At 49.9% G+C, this 16,040-nt stretch overlaps 1 protein-coding gene across 2 annotated transcripts; it reads right to left on the bottom strand.

Moving 5' to 3' along the window:
- Nucleotides 1-204: 204 nt before the first annotated feature.
- On the bottom strand, nt 205-9,776 carry Ca7 (carbonic anhydrase 7). Of its 2 annotated transcripts, none has more exons than XM_021169514.2 (7): nt 9,654-9,776; nt 6,961-7,158; nt 2,732-2,850; nt 2,265-2,360; nt 2,100-2,162; nt 1,456-1,611; nt 205-988 (listed from the first exon to the last, which is right to left on the bottom strand). In XM_021169514.2, exons 1-7 carry the CDS (start codon nt 9,691-9,693, stop codon nt 866-868), a joined length of 795 nt encoding a protein of 264 aa, XP_021025173.1. In that variant the 5' UTR covers nt 9,694-9,776; the 3' UTR covers nt 205-865. The 2 variants fall into 2 exon arrangements, with proteins under 2 accessions (XP_021025173.1, XP_029336463.1); XM_029480603.1 differs by lacking the exon at nt 9,654-9,776 and adding an exon at nt 8,996-9,287.
- Between the last annotated feature and the right edge of the window lie 6,264 nt (nt 9,777-16,040).

Genomic DNA, 16,040 nt, shown 5'->3' with positions numbered 1-16,040 from the left:
GGAGCCTTGCACTTGCTCTATCTCAAACTCCTCTCCGCCTCAGAGCACTGGCTAGAATTACAGTCTTCCCCCAAAGAGGGGGCTTGTCACTCTGCTCCCACAGCTTCTGGGTAGTCAGTGCTAGCCTCCTCCTTGACTCTCTACCACCCGCTCCCCAGAGCCTAGAGCAGGACTGGACAGAGCGTAGGCACACAGGGAGAATTGGTTCCATGAATAAATGAATTTATTTGCTAGTACATGAGTGGATTGTTATGTAGGTGGCTTTGGTGGCTGGGTAGGAACAAAGGGAGATAGTATAGAAGCTATAGCCAGGGCCTGCCCATGGCAGCAGATGACTGGAGGGGGCCACATTGCCTCCAGCGTCTGGGTGCTATTGTAATGGCCTGGCAGTGAGGTGCATGTATGGCAGAGGCCTGCAGAAGAGGTAATGCAGAGTGGGCAGCTCTGCCCACCTCTAATTATTGCTTGAGTCTTTATGGCAGAGACAGCTGCCAACCCCGCCCTGCAGGGCAGGGGCTGTGTCTTGGCCATCACAGTGTGAACTCCAGTTGGGGCTGCTAATGCAGCCAGCAGGGAAGACAGGAGGAGATTCTCAGGGGCCTTTGGATCTGGGGGAACAGAGGCAGCCCAGGCTGGGACTCTGCTCAGTTCCTGTTCTTCCAGCCTCCCCAGGGCAGCTGGAGGGTACCCCCAACTCAAGGGTTTTTTCAAGAACCCTTCAATGTGGTCAAGGAGCAAGCCAGCTGAAGGAGGGCCGGTAGCACCCTCCCCCAACTGGGAGCGAGCCTCAGATGGTTTGGTGTCTGCTGACATGGAAGCCCTTGGGAGGATGGTGCCCCAGTGGCTGGCTGGAGAGGTGGGAAGTTCAGGCCTGGAAGGATGCTTTGACCACTCGGCCCTTCAGCGGCTGTGGTGGCCGGAAGTTGTCCACCATATGGATCCTCTCATCATCCTCTGAGGTGAAAAGCAGGCTCCGGAATTTCTCCATCTTAAGACAAAGAGGATGGTCAGGGTGGGAATGGGTGGGATGCTCTTTCCTCTCTGATCCCAGATGCTGCTCAGGGAGTGCTACCCTTCGGCTTCCCCAGCTTCACTCCACTCTCCCTGCCCTTTCTTTTCTTTGAGAGTCAACCTCAGTCATTTGCTTCTTAATGGGTGCGAACCCCTGAACATGAAACCAGAAGGCTGGTTCTGATCCTGTCTAGCTGAGGCATTTGGGCAACTGCAGCTTTCTGACTGCAACCCAGTGATCCCAGGCTCAGGCCCCTTCGCTTCCCGCCAACGGTTGGATCTTCAGGGCTAGCAACCAAGCTGACATCAATCAAAGATCCTACAGTCTAGTAGTCAAAATGGTAGCCAAAGGGAAGGGCCCAGACCACATCCTGCTCATTGGGTGTCATCCTGCCAGGGCTGACATCTGAATGTTCCCATCCGTGGAACGTTGGGAGGTCTCACCTGCCTCTCGGAGATCCTGATGGGCTCCCGAAGCACAATCCAAGTGACACTCTCACTGAGCGGGGGTGTGGTCAGGGAGCCAGGATAGGTCCAGTAGTGTCTGCTGGTGGGCAGCAGGCACTTGGGGTTGAAGCAGCTGAACTGGGCCTTGGTGTCCTGGGAAGGATGGGAACCCAGGAATTAGCACAGAGCTCCTACCAAGATCAGCCTAGGAGTTTCCTTGCTCATTGCTGTCAGTAAGATGTGGGCCTCTTCTTGACATGATGGTACAAACTGTAGGCAAATATATGTGACCCTAGGTGCTACCTCCCAGCCAGGGCCAGGCCCTCTCATTTGCTTACATGTAAAAACTGTGGCTTCCGGGACTCTCTGGTCATCCTGCTCATACCCTTGCCTTTGGATGCCCTCACTGGGGTGATGGAACAGACCACCATCCATATGATTAGATATGTATGCTAGGCATCTGTGGGGTCCGGATGAAAAAGGCCAGGTCCATGGCCTGAGGAACCAGCCCTCACACTGGGGCTTAGCTAGGGGTGAGGCCAGAATGCAAAAGCGAATGGGCCAATCCACGGGCCAGTCTCGACCATCCTCTCTCTCCAGCTGGCCGCTCGAGCTAGGAACAGCAGCCCCACCGGTCTCACCTTAAATCGAACCATGTAGAGGGCGTCTGTCAGGCGGTTCATGCTTGGGTGTTCATCTCCTGTCTGCCCGGAAGAAGACAGTGTGAGCCCCCAATCCCTTCATTCCAAAACTAAGGGAACTTGAGTCTCCCAAACTCTTCCCAGCCCTGGGAATCCACCACCCACCTCCAGGAAGACACCAACCACAGCCAGGCCATCAGGGGCTGCAGCCGCCTCCCCAAAAGTGCTGTACTTCTTGGCGTTCCAGTGAACCAGATGTAGCTGGAGAGGCAAGAACAAGCCAGGCCAGACCAGGGCTGAGTGCCTCCAGAAACAGCAGGGGAATGAAATCAGTCTTCCCTTGCTCCCTCTGTAAGAGGTGGGGCTGCAAGCCCCCTAACCTCAGGATCCTAGTGAGTCCCTGGAGAACCACAAGTAGTGTTCATCCTATTCTGGGTCCTTCCTAAAACTCCAGGATGCATACATAGTTCAGGAATATGGACAGCATTCAGGTGAGGACAGGGGGTCTCTCCCAAAGACCCATGTTCTTCAGAGCCATTCTCCAGGCATCCTTGAGCCCCCACACCCCCGCCCACAGTCCCATATACCCTCCTTCCCCAGGCAACAGAGGGATACAGTGAAAAAGACCTCACCTCGCTGGGGAAGGACTTGCCGTCCACCGTGTGCTCTGAGCCCATGTCGCGCTTCTTGCCCCAGTGGAAGTGGAGCTGCTTGAGACGATAGGGCCCTTCCAGGGGGCCCCCAGCCACCACTGTGGGTAGAAGTAGTGGGATGTAGCCATTCATATGGGAGAGCACTCAGCTTGGTGAGTGGCAGTGCCAGGACCCAGGCAGCCCAGGTAGGGATGTGTGTGTGTGTGTGTGTGTGTGTGTGTGTGTGTGTGATGTTAGGGATCAAACCCAGGGCTTTATGCATATTAGACAAGCACCCTATTGATGAACTATATTCTGACCGACCAAGGGCTCACTCCATAATTTATCTATTTTGGCCATCTTGGGGATTGAACTTAGGGCCTTAAATATTCTAGGCAAGCACTCTATCACTAAGCTAATCTCTGACTCTTTTTGGACTTTTTTTAAATTTTGAGGTGGAGTCTTGCTAAGTTGCTCTGCTCACTTCAAACGTACTATTCTCTCACATCAGCATCCAGAGTAGCTAAGATCACAGGCCTATACTATCAAGCCTGGCTAGGGACTATATTTTCTGTGTGGAAAACTTGCTGGATAGGACATGGGTCTTTCCCTCCAGTCTCTATGGCCTGACCCCCAGTCTGGGTCAAGGCAGAAGGTATGACAGCCTACTGAAAAGTTAAGGAGTCTGTTCTGATGGAGTAGGACTTTATACTGGTCCCTCCCTTCCAAATCGAGCCAGATTTCCTGTAGAAGCTCTCTCAGGACCTTTGTTCCCACAAACAATAGACATCTCATTTCTGAGGGCCTGACCTATGACTGAATGGGAACAATTATTTTTTTAGTTAGTAGCTCAGAAGGGAAAGAATTTATTTTGGGACCAATTTTTTTTTTTAAGATTTATGTATTTTATGTAAGTACACTGTAGCTGTCTTCAGACACACCAGAAGAGAGCATCAGATCTCATTACAGATGATTGTGAGCCACCATGTGGTTGCTGGGATTTGAACTCAGGACCTCCGGAAGAGCAGTCAGTGCTCTTAACCACTGAGCCATCTCTCCAGCCCCTTTTGGGACCAATTTTATCTTACTATTATTATTATTATTATTATTATTATTATTATTATTATTATTATTTGTGTGTGTGTGTGTGTTTTGAGACAGGGTCTCACTAGGTATCTCAGGCTGCCTTGTAACTCACTATGTAGACTAGTCTAGCCTTGAACTCACAGAGATCTGTCTGCTTCTGTCTTCCAATGCTGAGATTAAAGGAGTGTGTCACCTTGCCTGGCTGGACCTATTTTATAAGGGAGGAAACTGAAGTAAGACCACATAATGAGGTACTGAGCATACCCCAAACTCCTAACCACCAACCAGGCCACATTGCTTCCCTCCAACATGGAGCCTCAACAGAACATGGCATTGCCTTGGAACAGGAGGCCACTTCCTGAGAGTCCCTATAATCCCAGTCAGTTCCAGGGTCTCCCAGGGCCATCCCCTGTACAGAAAGCCCCTTTGGAAGGTCTCAACCATGGTGATTTTGTAACTTTCTCACTTTGATAGCTGGTGATCTAGGGCTGCACAGAAGGCCTCTTGGGACTGATAGGATTTCCAGCTGAAAGAGATCTGTGGGTGGAAAGGCCCTAGGTAGGCCTGAATGTGAGCTCCTGGATCAAATGACATCTCTAAGCTCAATTCCACCAGGCCACTTCATGACCGGTGACCAGGACAAAGTCCAGGGGTCCATTTCTGCTGCTTTATATCAGAAGCAGGCTATCCAAGACCACAGTACAGGTTGACAAAAGGAGTCAGGACCTGGGGTTGGTGGCTCTGCACAGGACACTAGGCTGTTTTATGGTTGGGAGACTTCCAGACCCATCTGCAGGGTTCTACCTATCTGAGCTTACTTCTCCTAACCCTACAGGATGGTGCCATTGTATCAGTGGTTCTCAACCTCCCTAACGTTTCAACCCTTTAATACAGTTCCTCTTGTTGTGGTAACCCCCTCCCCAAACATAACATTATTTTTGTTGCTACTTCATAGCTGTAATTTTGCTACTTTTATAAATAGTAATGTAAATATCTGTGTTTTCTGATGGTCTTAGGTGACCCTTGTGAAAGGGTCATTTGATGCACAACTCCGAAGGACCAGTACCCACAGATTGAAGACAGCTGCTTTATATGATAACAGACCCTCTGCTGTCCACTGTGAACTCTGTATTTGATGCTCTGTGGGTATCAGCCCGCTTGACCTCCAGTGGGTGATGGCAGAGCCCCCCACCTACCTTCCTCTTTCCACTGGGCCCCTGCGTAAGTAGAACTTCAGTCGGGCCTCTGGTGTGAATCCTCAGACCAGTTATCCAAATATTCACTAAAGTCTAGTCCCTAAGGCCTCTGCCTTTGCCTTGGAAACCGGGATTCTGGTCCCGAGACAAAGAGGCGTGTTGGAGTTGAGCCTTTGAAGGCTGTTCTAAGAGACACAGCCATGACAGCTGTTCCTCTATAACTCCTAGGGTCCCATGTTGCTTTCCTAAGATTCTTCTTAGGATGCAAAACTAGGTAATACATTGTCTCTCTTTTCCAAGGCTCTGGAGAAACTGTAACAGAGTCTCTCTCTCTCTCTCTCTCTCTCTCTCTCTCTCTCCTCCCACCCGCCCCCAACCAGGGAACTCAGAGCTAAGTAACTACAGTCACTCTCCTTGTAAAAGGTAGGGCTTTCTTTTCTCTTGATTTTCTGTTAGACAGCTAAGTTCTCCTGAATACTTTCATGGAGTAGGGGGCAGGGAAAGAGAAAAAAAAATCATATTCCCTTACATTAAAAAAAAAAACTAACAGTTTCTCTTCTTACCCCACTCACTCTCTCACAGAGCCTGTGATAAGAATGTTCTTTCACTAAAGAGTTTTTCCCTAAGGCCTCTGCCTAGGAATTTGTCTTGGAAACCTGGACGCTGGTCTTAAAGCAAAGAGGTCTCGGAAGGCACGGCCTCAATATTCTGCAGACTTCACTCTGGCCCATGATGGTGAGGACCTTGGAGGTCATGGATAAGTTGGAGAGACTTATGAAGCTGGAGCAGGTATGTTCTGGCCTACAAACTGCTTCTCCATACACTGCCATTCAGACCCCTGGTCTGCGTCTGGGGCTCTGTATGAAGACTTTGTCAAGAGTCAGTCTGAAGGAGTGCTTTGTCCTTTGCTCCGTAGGGCTCTGCTAGTCTTTCTCCCCTCTGAATCAAGGACAGAGGCTTACTGAGGATTTGCTAACCCCTGATGGGGTGGCAGGGAGGCACTGTCTTAGATGGGATCACTAACCCAGGCTGGCCTCAAACTCACTATGTAGTCAAGGCTGACCTTGAACATCTATCCTCCTACCTCCATCTCTGGAGTTCTGGGATTACAGGTATGTACTATTAACCTTAGGTTTTATGAGGTGCTGGGGCTCAAACCCGGGAACTTGTGCATTCTAAGAAAGCACTGGTGCTAACTGAGCCTGTATCCCCAGTCCCAGATGGGTTGATGCAGGGCCTTGTGCATGCTGGGTAAGTGCTCTACCACTGAGCCTCAGTGACTGGAATGAGTTCTTGGGAAGAATAAAGGAGAGGCTAGCAGAATTCTTTTTGTCTCTTTTTTTTTTTTTTTTTGAGATAGAGTTTCTCTGTTTAGCCCTTGCTGGAGCTTGCTCTGTGTTAGACCAGGGTGGCCTCCAACTCAGAGATATGCCTGCCTGTGTCTCCTGAGGGCCAGGGTTAAAGGCATGCACCACCACCACTCAGCTGAGGCTGCCTGAATTCTAGCATGTACTTGGGCACACGGAACACCTCAGTTCCCCACCCCACCCCCTTCCTTTGGGGACCTGTCCTGATCACAGTAAAGAGGGCTTGGCCCAAGGCCACAGGCAGGTCAGTGAGTGTCTAGGATCAAAAACAAAACTGCTCTGAAGCTCTGAGAGGAATGGAAGGAAGGGAGTTAGCAGCTCTTAAGCATCTGTTTTATGCAGGACTACAAACATCATTTCCATCTTTTTTTCCCTGCTTCCTCTATGCCCCCAGGGAATATCTTATTGCTCCATTTTATGCAATGAGAGGCTGAGCCTAAGCCCCAGGCTTTACCACAGCCATTGAGAGAGGGGGAGCTTCGCTTCCCTACCACAGCAAGCCGTCCCTCCTAAGATGGCCCCCCACCTGTGGTGCAGGTCCAAAGGGGATTGGTGCTAGGTTTTGGCAGGGGCCACTTACCGGTTCTGTCATCACTGTCATTGAAGTCCACCTGGACAGAGTGGCCATTGTTGGTGATGCTGAGGGACATGCAGGCCTCATAGAAAAGTTCCAGTGGCTGCAGGCTAGGCGAGTACACAGCCTGGCTGGATATGATATTGATGGGTGACTGGCGGTCTCCCTGGGCAATGGGATACAGCTTGTGCCAATTTGAAGGGCCTATAGATAGAGAGTGGTCAAGGACTCAGGCCAGTCAAGCTCTGGAAGACAAGACAAGCTCTGGGGGGGACACAACCCCGAATCCTAATCCCACCTTTCATGTTTTCATTTACCCGCCATTACTTTGTCTGGGAAACAGCTTCCAAACCCCTTCCATTCCCTTCCCCAGCATTGACAGGAGCCCAGAGAAGCACTGTAGGCCATCAACTGAGAGGTGGTTCCAGATAGTAACTCTATCCAACCCCCAGCAAACACTCAGGGACGTCCTTGGGCATCTGAAGCCACGCTATTTTATCTAACCCTATGAGCAATTTAGCCTCTTCCTGTACCCCAGGGAACTTAGTAAACTTGGCACTTGGAATCATAAAAACTCTCATCAGCCTGGCTTTTAGTAGGGGACATGCTTTCTCCTCACAACCAGAATTTTATGGGGTAGAAAGCAGCATGGGATTCATGTCATAAATGAGAAACTGGGGATCAGGCATGCATGCTCACATGTGCATATATGCAACAGTATAAGCACACAGCATGTCACATGCATGGGTATAAACATATAGCATGTGCATGGACTGCCTCTACCTGTCTTCTCCAAACATGTGCTGACATGTCTGTATAGATCTTCTTGTGTCCATACATATATGTATGCATATGCAGTGACCTGGACTCAGCAGATCTTGAAGGGCCAAGCTCCCCCTGCACACCACCCCCAGGCCTGCTGATTACATCTGACACATACACATATGCACCCTCATACATATACACCTTCTATTGGAATCCCAATGAAGGGACCACAGCAGACCACATACCCATGCACACATATACCCAGGAATGCATGTATGTATACACACACACACACACACACACACACCTGCATGCACACCCACAGGCACCCACCACCTGCCTCCCAGAGACTCCATCTGCAGTGGGGAGGCTCAGCATCTCCCTGGGGAACATCCTGAGAGGCAGCCTATTTTTAGAGCTACTGCCGGCTGGTGCTTCTCCCCCTTTTTGGCTTCTTAAGTTTTCCCGAGAAAACAGCAGCAGGTGCTGCCGACAGAGCCGTGTCCCCAATGGATGACTCAGAATGGTGGCCCAGCCTTACTGGGTTATTTTTGAAGCCCTGTGAGCGATGCCGCATTTGGGCACCTCTGTCCTCTGTCCTTCCCTTTCGTGAGCTGGACCGCCCAGGTCTGACTGCGTGAGGGGTAGGTGCCTGAGGAGAACAAGCTGTTCAGGATGCTCGAAGCACAGAGCTAGAGGACAGGGCTAGTATAAAGGTTAGGGACGGGCACTGGGACTATGGGGGCGGCGGGGCGGCACTTAAAAGCGGATCCAGTGCATTGCAGACAGAAGATGGTCTTTTATTAACCCAGCTTTTCTATGCCTCTCTCACCATCTCTGCCGGTCTCTGTCATCTCCTTTTACCCTGAATGTCTCTGTCCAGTCTAGTATGTCCAGATCTAAGGTTGTCCTTCCAAAAACATGGTCATTAGTCTTTGAGAGTCCCAGAGAGGGCAGAATCTGCAGCAAGTATGGGATTCCCTCTGGTTAGTTGCAACTTCCTACCACAGACAATAAATAGCCCAGGACATTCGCTCTCTCTTACAGTGACAATCCATGGAAAAAGTGTGGCTCGGGGGATAGTATCCCTCCAGCCCTTACTCTCCACTCCACTTGCCCTGCCTGGGTTCCTCTCCTATCAGAATCCTGGGTGATCATCCTTCTCTGAGAAATGGAGAAGCCCTTCCTTGCCCTCACACCCTATCTCTTCTTGGCAAGAAACACACCCAAACGGAGCTGACCTGCCCCAGACCCACACTCAAGCTGTCTGGCTCACCGGCTTCTTCCATACTCTCTCTGCATGCCGAGGAAACTGAGGCAGAATGGGGGAGCGGTCCTCCAGGCCAGACCGGCACCCATGGCCCCACTCAATTTAGGGCGCGCTAAAACACTCTCCCGGGTGTAGACACCCAGACGTTCCCGTTGTGTCCCGAAGTGCCCTCCCTCTTTCCTCGTGTACCAGTCTGCACCGCAGCTCGGACACTCCAATGGGGAAACTCTCTTGGGGACACGGAGCCCAGCTCCAGGGAGGTCCCTGTATATCCGTTGTGCGCGCTCCCCGCAATGACACCCGCGCACGGCGCTGCGACTCGGCCACCCCCTCCCGCCCCCGTCGCCCTAAGCCACCTGCAAGCGCTGCGCACGCCGGGGGAGAGAGAGTGCGGGGCCGGGTGGGAGCCAGCGCTGCAGTCCCGCGCTGCGCGGAGGCGGCGGCAGGACGCGCTCAGCTACCCAGTGGTTCGCGGGAGGGCCCGGGGCGCAGCACGGACTTTGCGCCCAGAGCAGAGGAAGCAGGGCAGGGGTTGGGTTCTGGGGACTACACGAGAGAGGTCCGGGTGGGTTCTGGAGCGTGGGGCTTGCGGGTTCCGAAAAGCTGGTCGGACGCGCGGGTCTCAGTGAGTCCAGCTGGGTGAGAACCAGGGGTCTGCGCCTACCGTCGTCCTGGCCGTAGCCCCAACAGTGGTGGCCGGTCATGCCGCTGCTGTCTCCGCGGCTCTGCACCTGCCGGCTCCGTTCTGTCCGCTCGTTCTGTCTGCGGCTCTGGCTACGGCCCGGCTTGCCGCGGTGGAGCAGCCTCTTAAAGTGGCGGCGGGCGGGAGGAGCGGTTCCCCAGGGACCCGCCCCCACCCCCCAACAGAGCCGAAAAGGCTGGTCCTGCCCTGCCCCCACCCGCCCACTGGCCGGTGAAGTCTCAGGTCAAGATAGGAGGTCATGAAGAGATAAGCCTATTCCTCATCTCTTATCGGTTCTGGGTCCCCACCACCCTCCTCCCTTTTTTGCCAGCACATATATGAACTCTGGGACAGGAGATACCCACCCACGCTGAGGACTAGAGGATTTCACACTGTATCCTCCACCCGAGGCTTGTCCATCATTGAAGACCTGGATGTTGGGTCCCCAGGTTCCCTGCTCCACTGACCAGCAAGTGGCCAGAACTGAAGCTTAGCCTGTTTTCCAGATGCCTTGATGGGGTTGGGTCAAGCTTTGGGTCCTTCCACAGTGCCTATACTGCTGCTGTATAACAAAATAGGGGGCAGAGGCAGGGAAGGTAGGATGACTTGCTCAAGGTCAGCTAGCTGGAGCGCCAGGCGTTTGCTCCCGGTCTGTCTCATTTCAGAAGCTATGAGGACAAGGGGATCCTGTGGATATGAGGGTCTGGGCATCTTGGAGTAGATGTGGGAAGTAGGCATAGGATTGGCAATCTTCAAACCCTTGGCCGGAGGGTAATTAGAGCCTTGAAGTAGAAGCAGAAAATAACAGCATCAACTAGTGAACTGGGAGGAGGCTAGACCCACTAAAGGCATTCTAGTGGAATCGCACATGAAGTCTTGCCTCCCAGCCTCTCTCTTATTCTCTGGAGCCTCCCTCCTTCAGGGGCTTTCTGCTTGTCTTGCTAAAGCCTGCTATTTGTACCTTCTCTCTGCATAACCATCAATGCACCTGCTGGGCACTTAGGCCCTCCCCTTTGTAGTCAAGATATCTTAACCTCTGCCTTGATTCAACCTTTCCCCATCCCCCAGGCCTGGTCCTTGCTGTACCCTCTTCTTGGTATGTCTTCTGTCTTCCACCCACTGGCTCCACTGGGCCCAATCTGATTCATCTTAACATGTGGCTTTGCGCCAAGGATAAGGCTGTTTCTGGCTAGGCCTCGGCATACAGTTTGGGGAAGATTAACAGATGGGTAGATGGAAGGACAGACAAATAGTTGCACCCAGGGCCCTATGCCCAAGAAGAGCTGATGAACCATTTGTAAAATATCTCTGCTGGTCAGACATTGACCAGGGGCTGCTGTTTTCGTTTCTGCTCTTGGCTGACCTTTCATCTCATCTACCTGGCTCCCCCACATGTCTGACTCTCTCAATTTCCTCTTCCAGGTCCCTAGATAAAGATGTTTCATTAATGGATAGCTCGTCAGCTGAGCTGACCTCAGTGATTTGCTAGTCCTGGAAAGCTGCCCTCTTTGACCCAAGAGCAGAAAGGGGCTCTCCATACAGATCTGACTTCAGGGTAGGAGTAGAAGACTCATGCTCCAGGTATAGGGGGTGATCAGCAACCATAGAGATTCCAACAATATTTGTTTGTTGTTTGTTTGAGACAAAGTGTCTCTCTGTAACCCTGGCTGTCCTGGAACTGGCTCTGTGGACCAGGTTAGACTTCAACTCAAAGATCTGTCTGCTTCTGTCTCCCAAGTGCTGGGATTAAAGGTGGGTACCCTAACATCTGGCAATTCCAACATTACTGAAGCTCCAGATTTCCAAGCCAGAAATACCACCCACAGTTTGGCAAGGCAGTCGCCTTCAGGGGACATGTAGAGTTCTGTTGCCTGCAGTGAATCGGATACTCTTCCCCTGAAAGAGCTACAGTGCCCTTCAGGATCTTTGGATGGTACAGATTGGCATCTGTCGTCCCTTCCTCTTCACAGTAATTGAGTCCTTTTCTATATGAATTTATAATAATTAAAGAATAAAGTGGGTGGCTGGATGGCTCAGTAGTTAAGAACACTCATGCTTGCAGAGGACCTGGGTTTGGTCCCCAGCCCTGACGTGGTAGCTCACAACTGTCTCTAACTCAGTTTGGAGATCCAACAATCCTCTTCTGACTCTTTCAGGCACCAGACAAGCAAGTGTATATGTATACATATACATATATGTATACATATATATATATATATGTACATATATATATACACACATATACATATACATATACATATATATATATACTTGGAGGCAAAATACTCACACACAAAATATGAAACGAAGTAAAATGAAATAGTCTTTAAAAAGAATAAAGTTGGAGGCAGGGGGCTAGAGAAATAAATCAGCAGTTAAGAACTCGTGTGGCTCTCGAAAAGAGCCCAGGCTGGATTCATTACTCTCACTTGGTGGCTCGCAACACTCTGTGACTCCAATTCCAAGTAACCTGACACCCTCTTCTGGCTTCCTCTGGCACCAGACATGCAAATGGTGCGCAGACATACCTGCAGGCAAAACACTCATACTAAAAGAAAAGTTAAAAAAAAAAAAAGATGAAGAAGAAAATTGGAATTCTTCACATCAACGTGCATTTGGTATCATCTGCATAGTACCCCTGGGAGAGAGATTTATAGCCCATTTTACAGATGAGGATAGCAAGACTCAGAGTTGAGTGATGTGGGCCAAAGAAAGGTACACAGTGAATGACAGCAGAGATGAAGATTCCAGCTGCTGGGTTCCTCACTCACGCCCTTTGAAATCACAGCAAGGGGGAAAGTGGATTTCACATTTGTTTCTCATTTGTATGGGCATACGCAAAGGAGAACATTGTGTAGATTCTAGGGAGGAGACTGGAGATGAGAAGGGTGGAGGGGGATACAAAATTACAGTGGAAAGAACATTTATGAATTCCTTCTCTGTGCCTGAAAGGATTAGAGTATATACAATGTATTAGACCATGCGAAAGATCCAATTCTTTCTCTTCTGCTGCCATCCGCAGTAATTTTCCGCTAGTGCTGGGACTTTAGGCAAGTATGACAATGACATCTGTCCTTTCAAGTGAAACCCCAGTGGCCCCAGCAGCCCACTCAGATCAACTAGGGGGAGCCTGCCCCCCATCGGGACACCTCCAGGTTCAGTTACGCGCTCTCTTTAAAGCTGAATTGATTTCTTTGCTTAAGAGTTTACTCTTTGGTCTCAAAGACATCAGTGGAACAGGGGATAAGGGATGTGGGAGGATGAGAAAGGGCTGAAGGGAGAGAGTGTGGGCAGCTTGCAAAGCCATGTCTCACTTGTCACATAATCTTGACCAGGTCTCACTTCCCTTCTCCAAAGTATAGTGGTTTGGCTCTAAAAGAGAGTGAGGGGTTGCCCCAAGTTTGCCCATCTTTCAGGGATCTCTGTGGACACATATTGAAACAGCAGATGTCCAGTTCCACACCGACAGGCAGAACAATGCCTCCACCTCACTCCTTGCTATATATAGAAGACTTGTGGGCTGGGCTGGAATCCTTACTTTTAGTACTAAAAAGAAGTTCTTAGATTTGATCCCTAGCAACACACACACACACACACACACACACCCCACATACAGTTCCACTTCAAGTTTGAGTGTATGTGTATACATATGGTGTGAAATAACGAGCCTGGATTTGTACACAGAGATAGGCCAGATAGATGCTGTTCACACTCCCAGGATCACTGGCTGTGTGACCTGGAGCAAACAGCTTCCCCTCTTCACATCTGAGTTTGCACTTCCTTTAGTTATTAATCTATAAAATAGGATTAGAGAGCTTGGGAGGCTGAAGGGGTGGTCAGATGAGATGGTAAACTAGGACTTCTGGTACCCAGGCAACAACACACACATAAATAAAAGTAAATGTAGAGGGAGTTTTTTCCTTTATCCTTTCGTTCAACACACATTTATCAAATACTTTGTAAATGTTAAGCGGGGAGCCAGTTGTGAGAGATATGACTTCGAACATTATAGACTGCTGTTGCCTCAGGCTGCTTGTGAGGTTAGGGAGAGGCACGAATCAGACGAGTACCTTCGAGAAAGGCAAAGGTGACAAGGGCAGCCAGGGAAGGCTGGAGGTCACGCAGCACAATATATGTATATACTGTTTTCTCTCTAGGCTGGTCTCTCGCAGGTTACAGGCTGCCCTCAGCTTCTCCCCAAACTATAGATCCAATGTCTCCGGATAGAGATCAGTAAGGATGGATGAAATAACAGACTTGAACTGGATCTGACTAGAAATGTCAGAGTATTTTTTTTTTTCTAATTCTTACATTGGGCTATTTCCCTCCCCCAATCCAAGCCTATTTCTTCTCTGTGTGTGAGGCAGGTTGAGCATGTCAAACCCATTAAATACTAGTCTTTTCTGTAAAACACTATAAAAGTTTTGCTTACAAAAGGGAATTGAAAATCATTTTGCCACCCCACGTTGTGACCCCATCCCCCTCACACATGGGGTAAAGCTTGCTTCTACAAAGGCCCTGCTTCATTCTTTTCCTTTTTGTTTTTCTTTTTTGTTTTTTTAAGATTTCTTTTTAAAATTTATTTATATGAGTACACTGCAGTTGTCTTCAGACACACCAGAAGAGGGCATCAGATCCCATGACAGATGGTTGTAAACCATCACGTGGTTGCTGGGAATTGAACTCAGGACCTGTAGAAGAACAGTCAGTGCTCCTAACTGCTGAGCCATCTCTCCAGCTCCCCTGCTTCATTCTTTTAACCGAAGTGACTACAGCGATAACCTCTTTAATTTTTTCTTCCCCTTTTCTTTCATTTCCTTTGCACCCATTCTTTATAGGGCTGGGGAGAAGGCTCAGCAATTAAGAGCACTTGTTCTGCGGAGGACCCAAGTTCAGTCCCCACACTGAATATTTCACAACCACCTGTAATCCCAACTCGGAGGGGGGGGGAACCCACATTTCATGCACTCATGTGTGAATCCTCACACATACACACATTTAAGAATAAGTTTTCCTCAAAGGAGAGGTGGCAAGATGGCTCAGCTAGCTGGAAGATTTGGGCTTATCCCTCGAACCTGTGTTGAAGAGGAAGAGAAGTGACTTTTGCAAATGGTCCTGTGTCCTCCACGAGTGCATGATGACATTATTGCATGCACACCAATAAATAAACATTAAAAAGTTGTAAGAAGTGCATGCTCTGAGGTATCCTTGTCCAGTTACTAACAACTGAATGCTTCTCAAAATCACACAGTCGCAGGCAGTACAGCACCCTCGGCCCCCAATGTTGTTGTTTCCAATTACATTTGTCCATCTTTCCTTTCCTGGGGCCAAGGTGTATGCAAGGCTATGTAGTGAACTTTCACCTTTCACTTTTGACCTTCTCACATTCCCTGGGTGTATTTTATTATCGCTCACATTTCACTTGTCTAACTGGAGAAGAAAATGTGACAACCGACAGATGTGCACGCACATAATGAGCTGGGAACACCTCACGCCCTTCTCTCCCATCAGTTGAGTTCCATAGGGGTTGGGGGAGGGAGGTCACAGCAGGGTGTCCCCTCACCTTGTGTCCTGACACTGTGCCCAGGGGAAGTGCATTTGTTAGTACTGCAATATTACTGTCAAACGGAGCCGTTTCTTTGGTCTCTCACCCCACAAGACTGGAAGGATTTTATGTGTGGATGTACACTCATCATGTGCTGGGATAATAATCTCAGGATGTGCAAGCACATCTGGCAATCATGAATCTGGAGACTCCTGTAGGATTTGGGATAGAGGAAGGCAATTCTTACTTGTCAGCAAGCCTCTTGTTCCCTCCTGTCCTCAACTTGCTCATAAGCTCCTTCCTTAGCACGGGACAGTCATCCTGTGTCACACGAATCAATGGTGGCAATTGCAGCTTTAATTTCCTCCTTGTTCATGGGCTTCACAGGTAACTCTGGCGCTTCTCAGACACCCTCCCGTCCCCCCAGTCCACTTCTCATTTGTCTCCTGATGCCGTTTCATCTCGTTCAAACCCCCCTTTCCCTTGCGTCACCACGGGGAACATTCTTGGAGGGAAGCCGTGGGGTGGGGCCCCTCTGTCTACCCATCAGGGTAGCTTCTCTATATAGAATACTATATACAAGTATGCTGGTGTATTGTTCCCCTTGGCGGACTCTCAGGGACTGTGAACTCACCCAGAAGAGGACTACGGATTATTATCACTCGATTTAAAAGTCGGAGTTCTCCACAATTACTGCAGGTAAGAGAGAGAGAGAAACACTGTGGAACTCAACCTCAGGTTTCCCCTGGCTTCCCAGTGACGCGTGCGCAGTGCAGCGTCGGCGCCCCCTACTGGCGGCGCGCTGGAGGAGGGAGCTTAGTGCG

The sequence above is a fragment of the Mus caroli genome, chromosome 8 (genome assembly GCF_900094665.2).
Source record: "Mus caroli chromosome 8, CAROLI_EIJ_v1.1, whole genome shotgun sequence".
In the NCBI taxonomy this organism is placed as follows: Eukaryota; Metazoa; Chordata; class Mammalia; order Rodentia; family Muridae; genus Mus; species Mus caroli.
The sequence above is the reverse complement of the archived record's forward strand: the minus strand, read 5'-3'. Positions and strand labels throughout refer to the sequence as shown.

Bases quoted from the DNA above. Each gene is read 5' to 3' on its own strand.
- Ca7 (XM_021169514.2), bottom strand. From the start codon at position 9,693: ATGACCGGCCACCACTGTTGGGGCTACGGCCAGGACGACG. The intron at 2,851-6,960 runs GTAAGTGGCCCC...TTCTACCCACAG, and splicing joins TGACAGTGATGACAGAACCG to TGGTGGCTGGGGGCCCCCTG. The intron at 989-1,455 runs GTGAGACCTCCC...CTTTGTCTTAAG, and splicing joins TCAGGATCTCCGAGAGGCAG to ATGGAGAAATTCCGGAGCCT.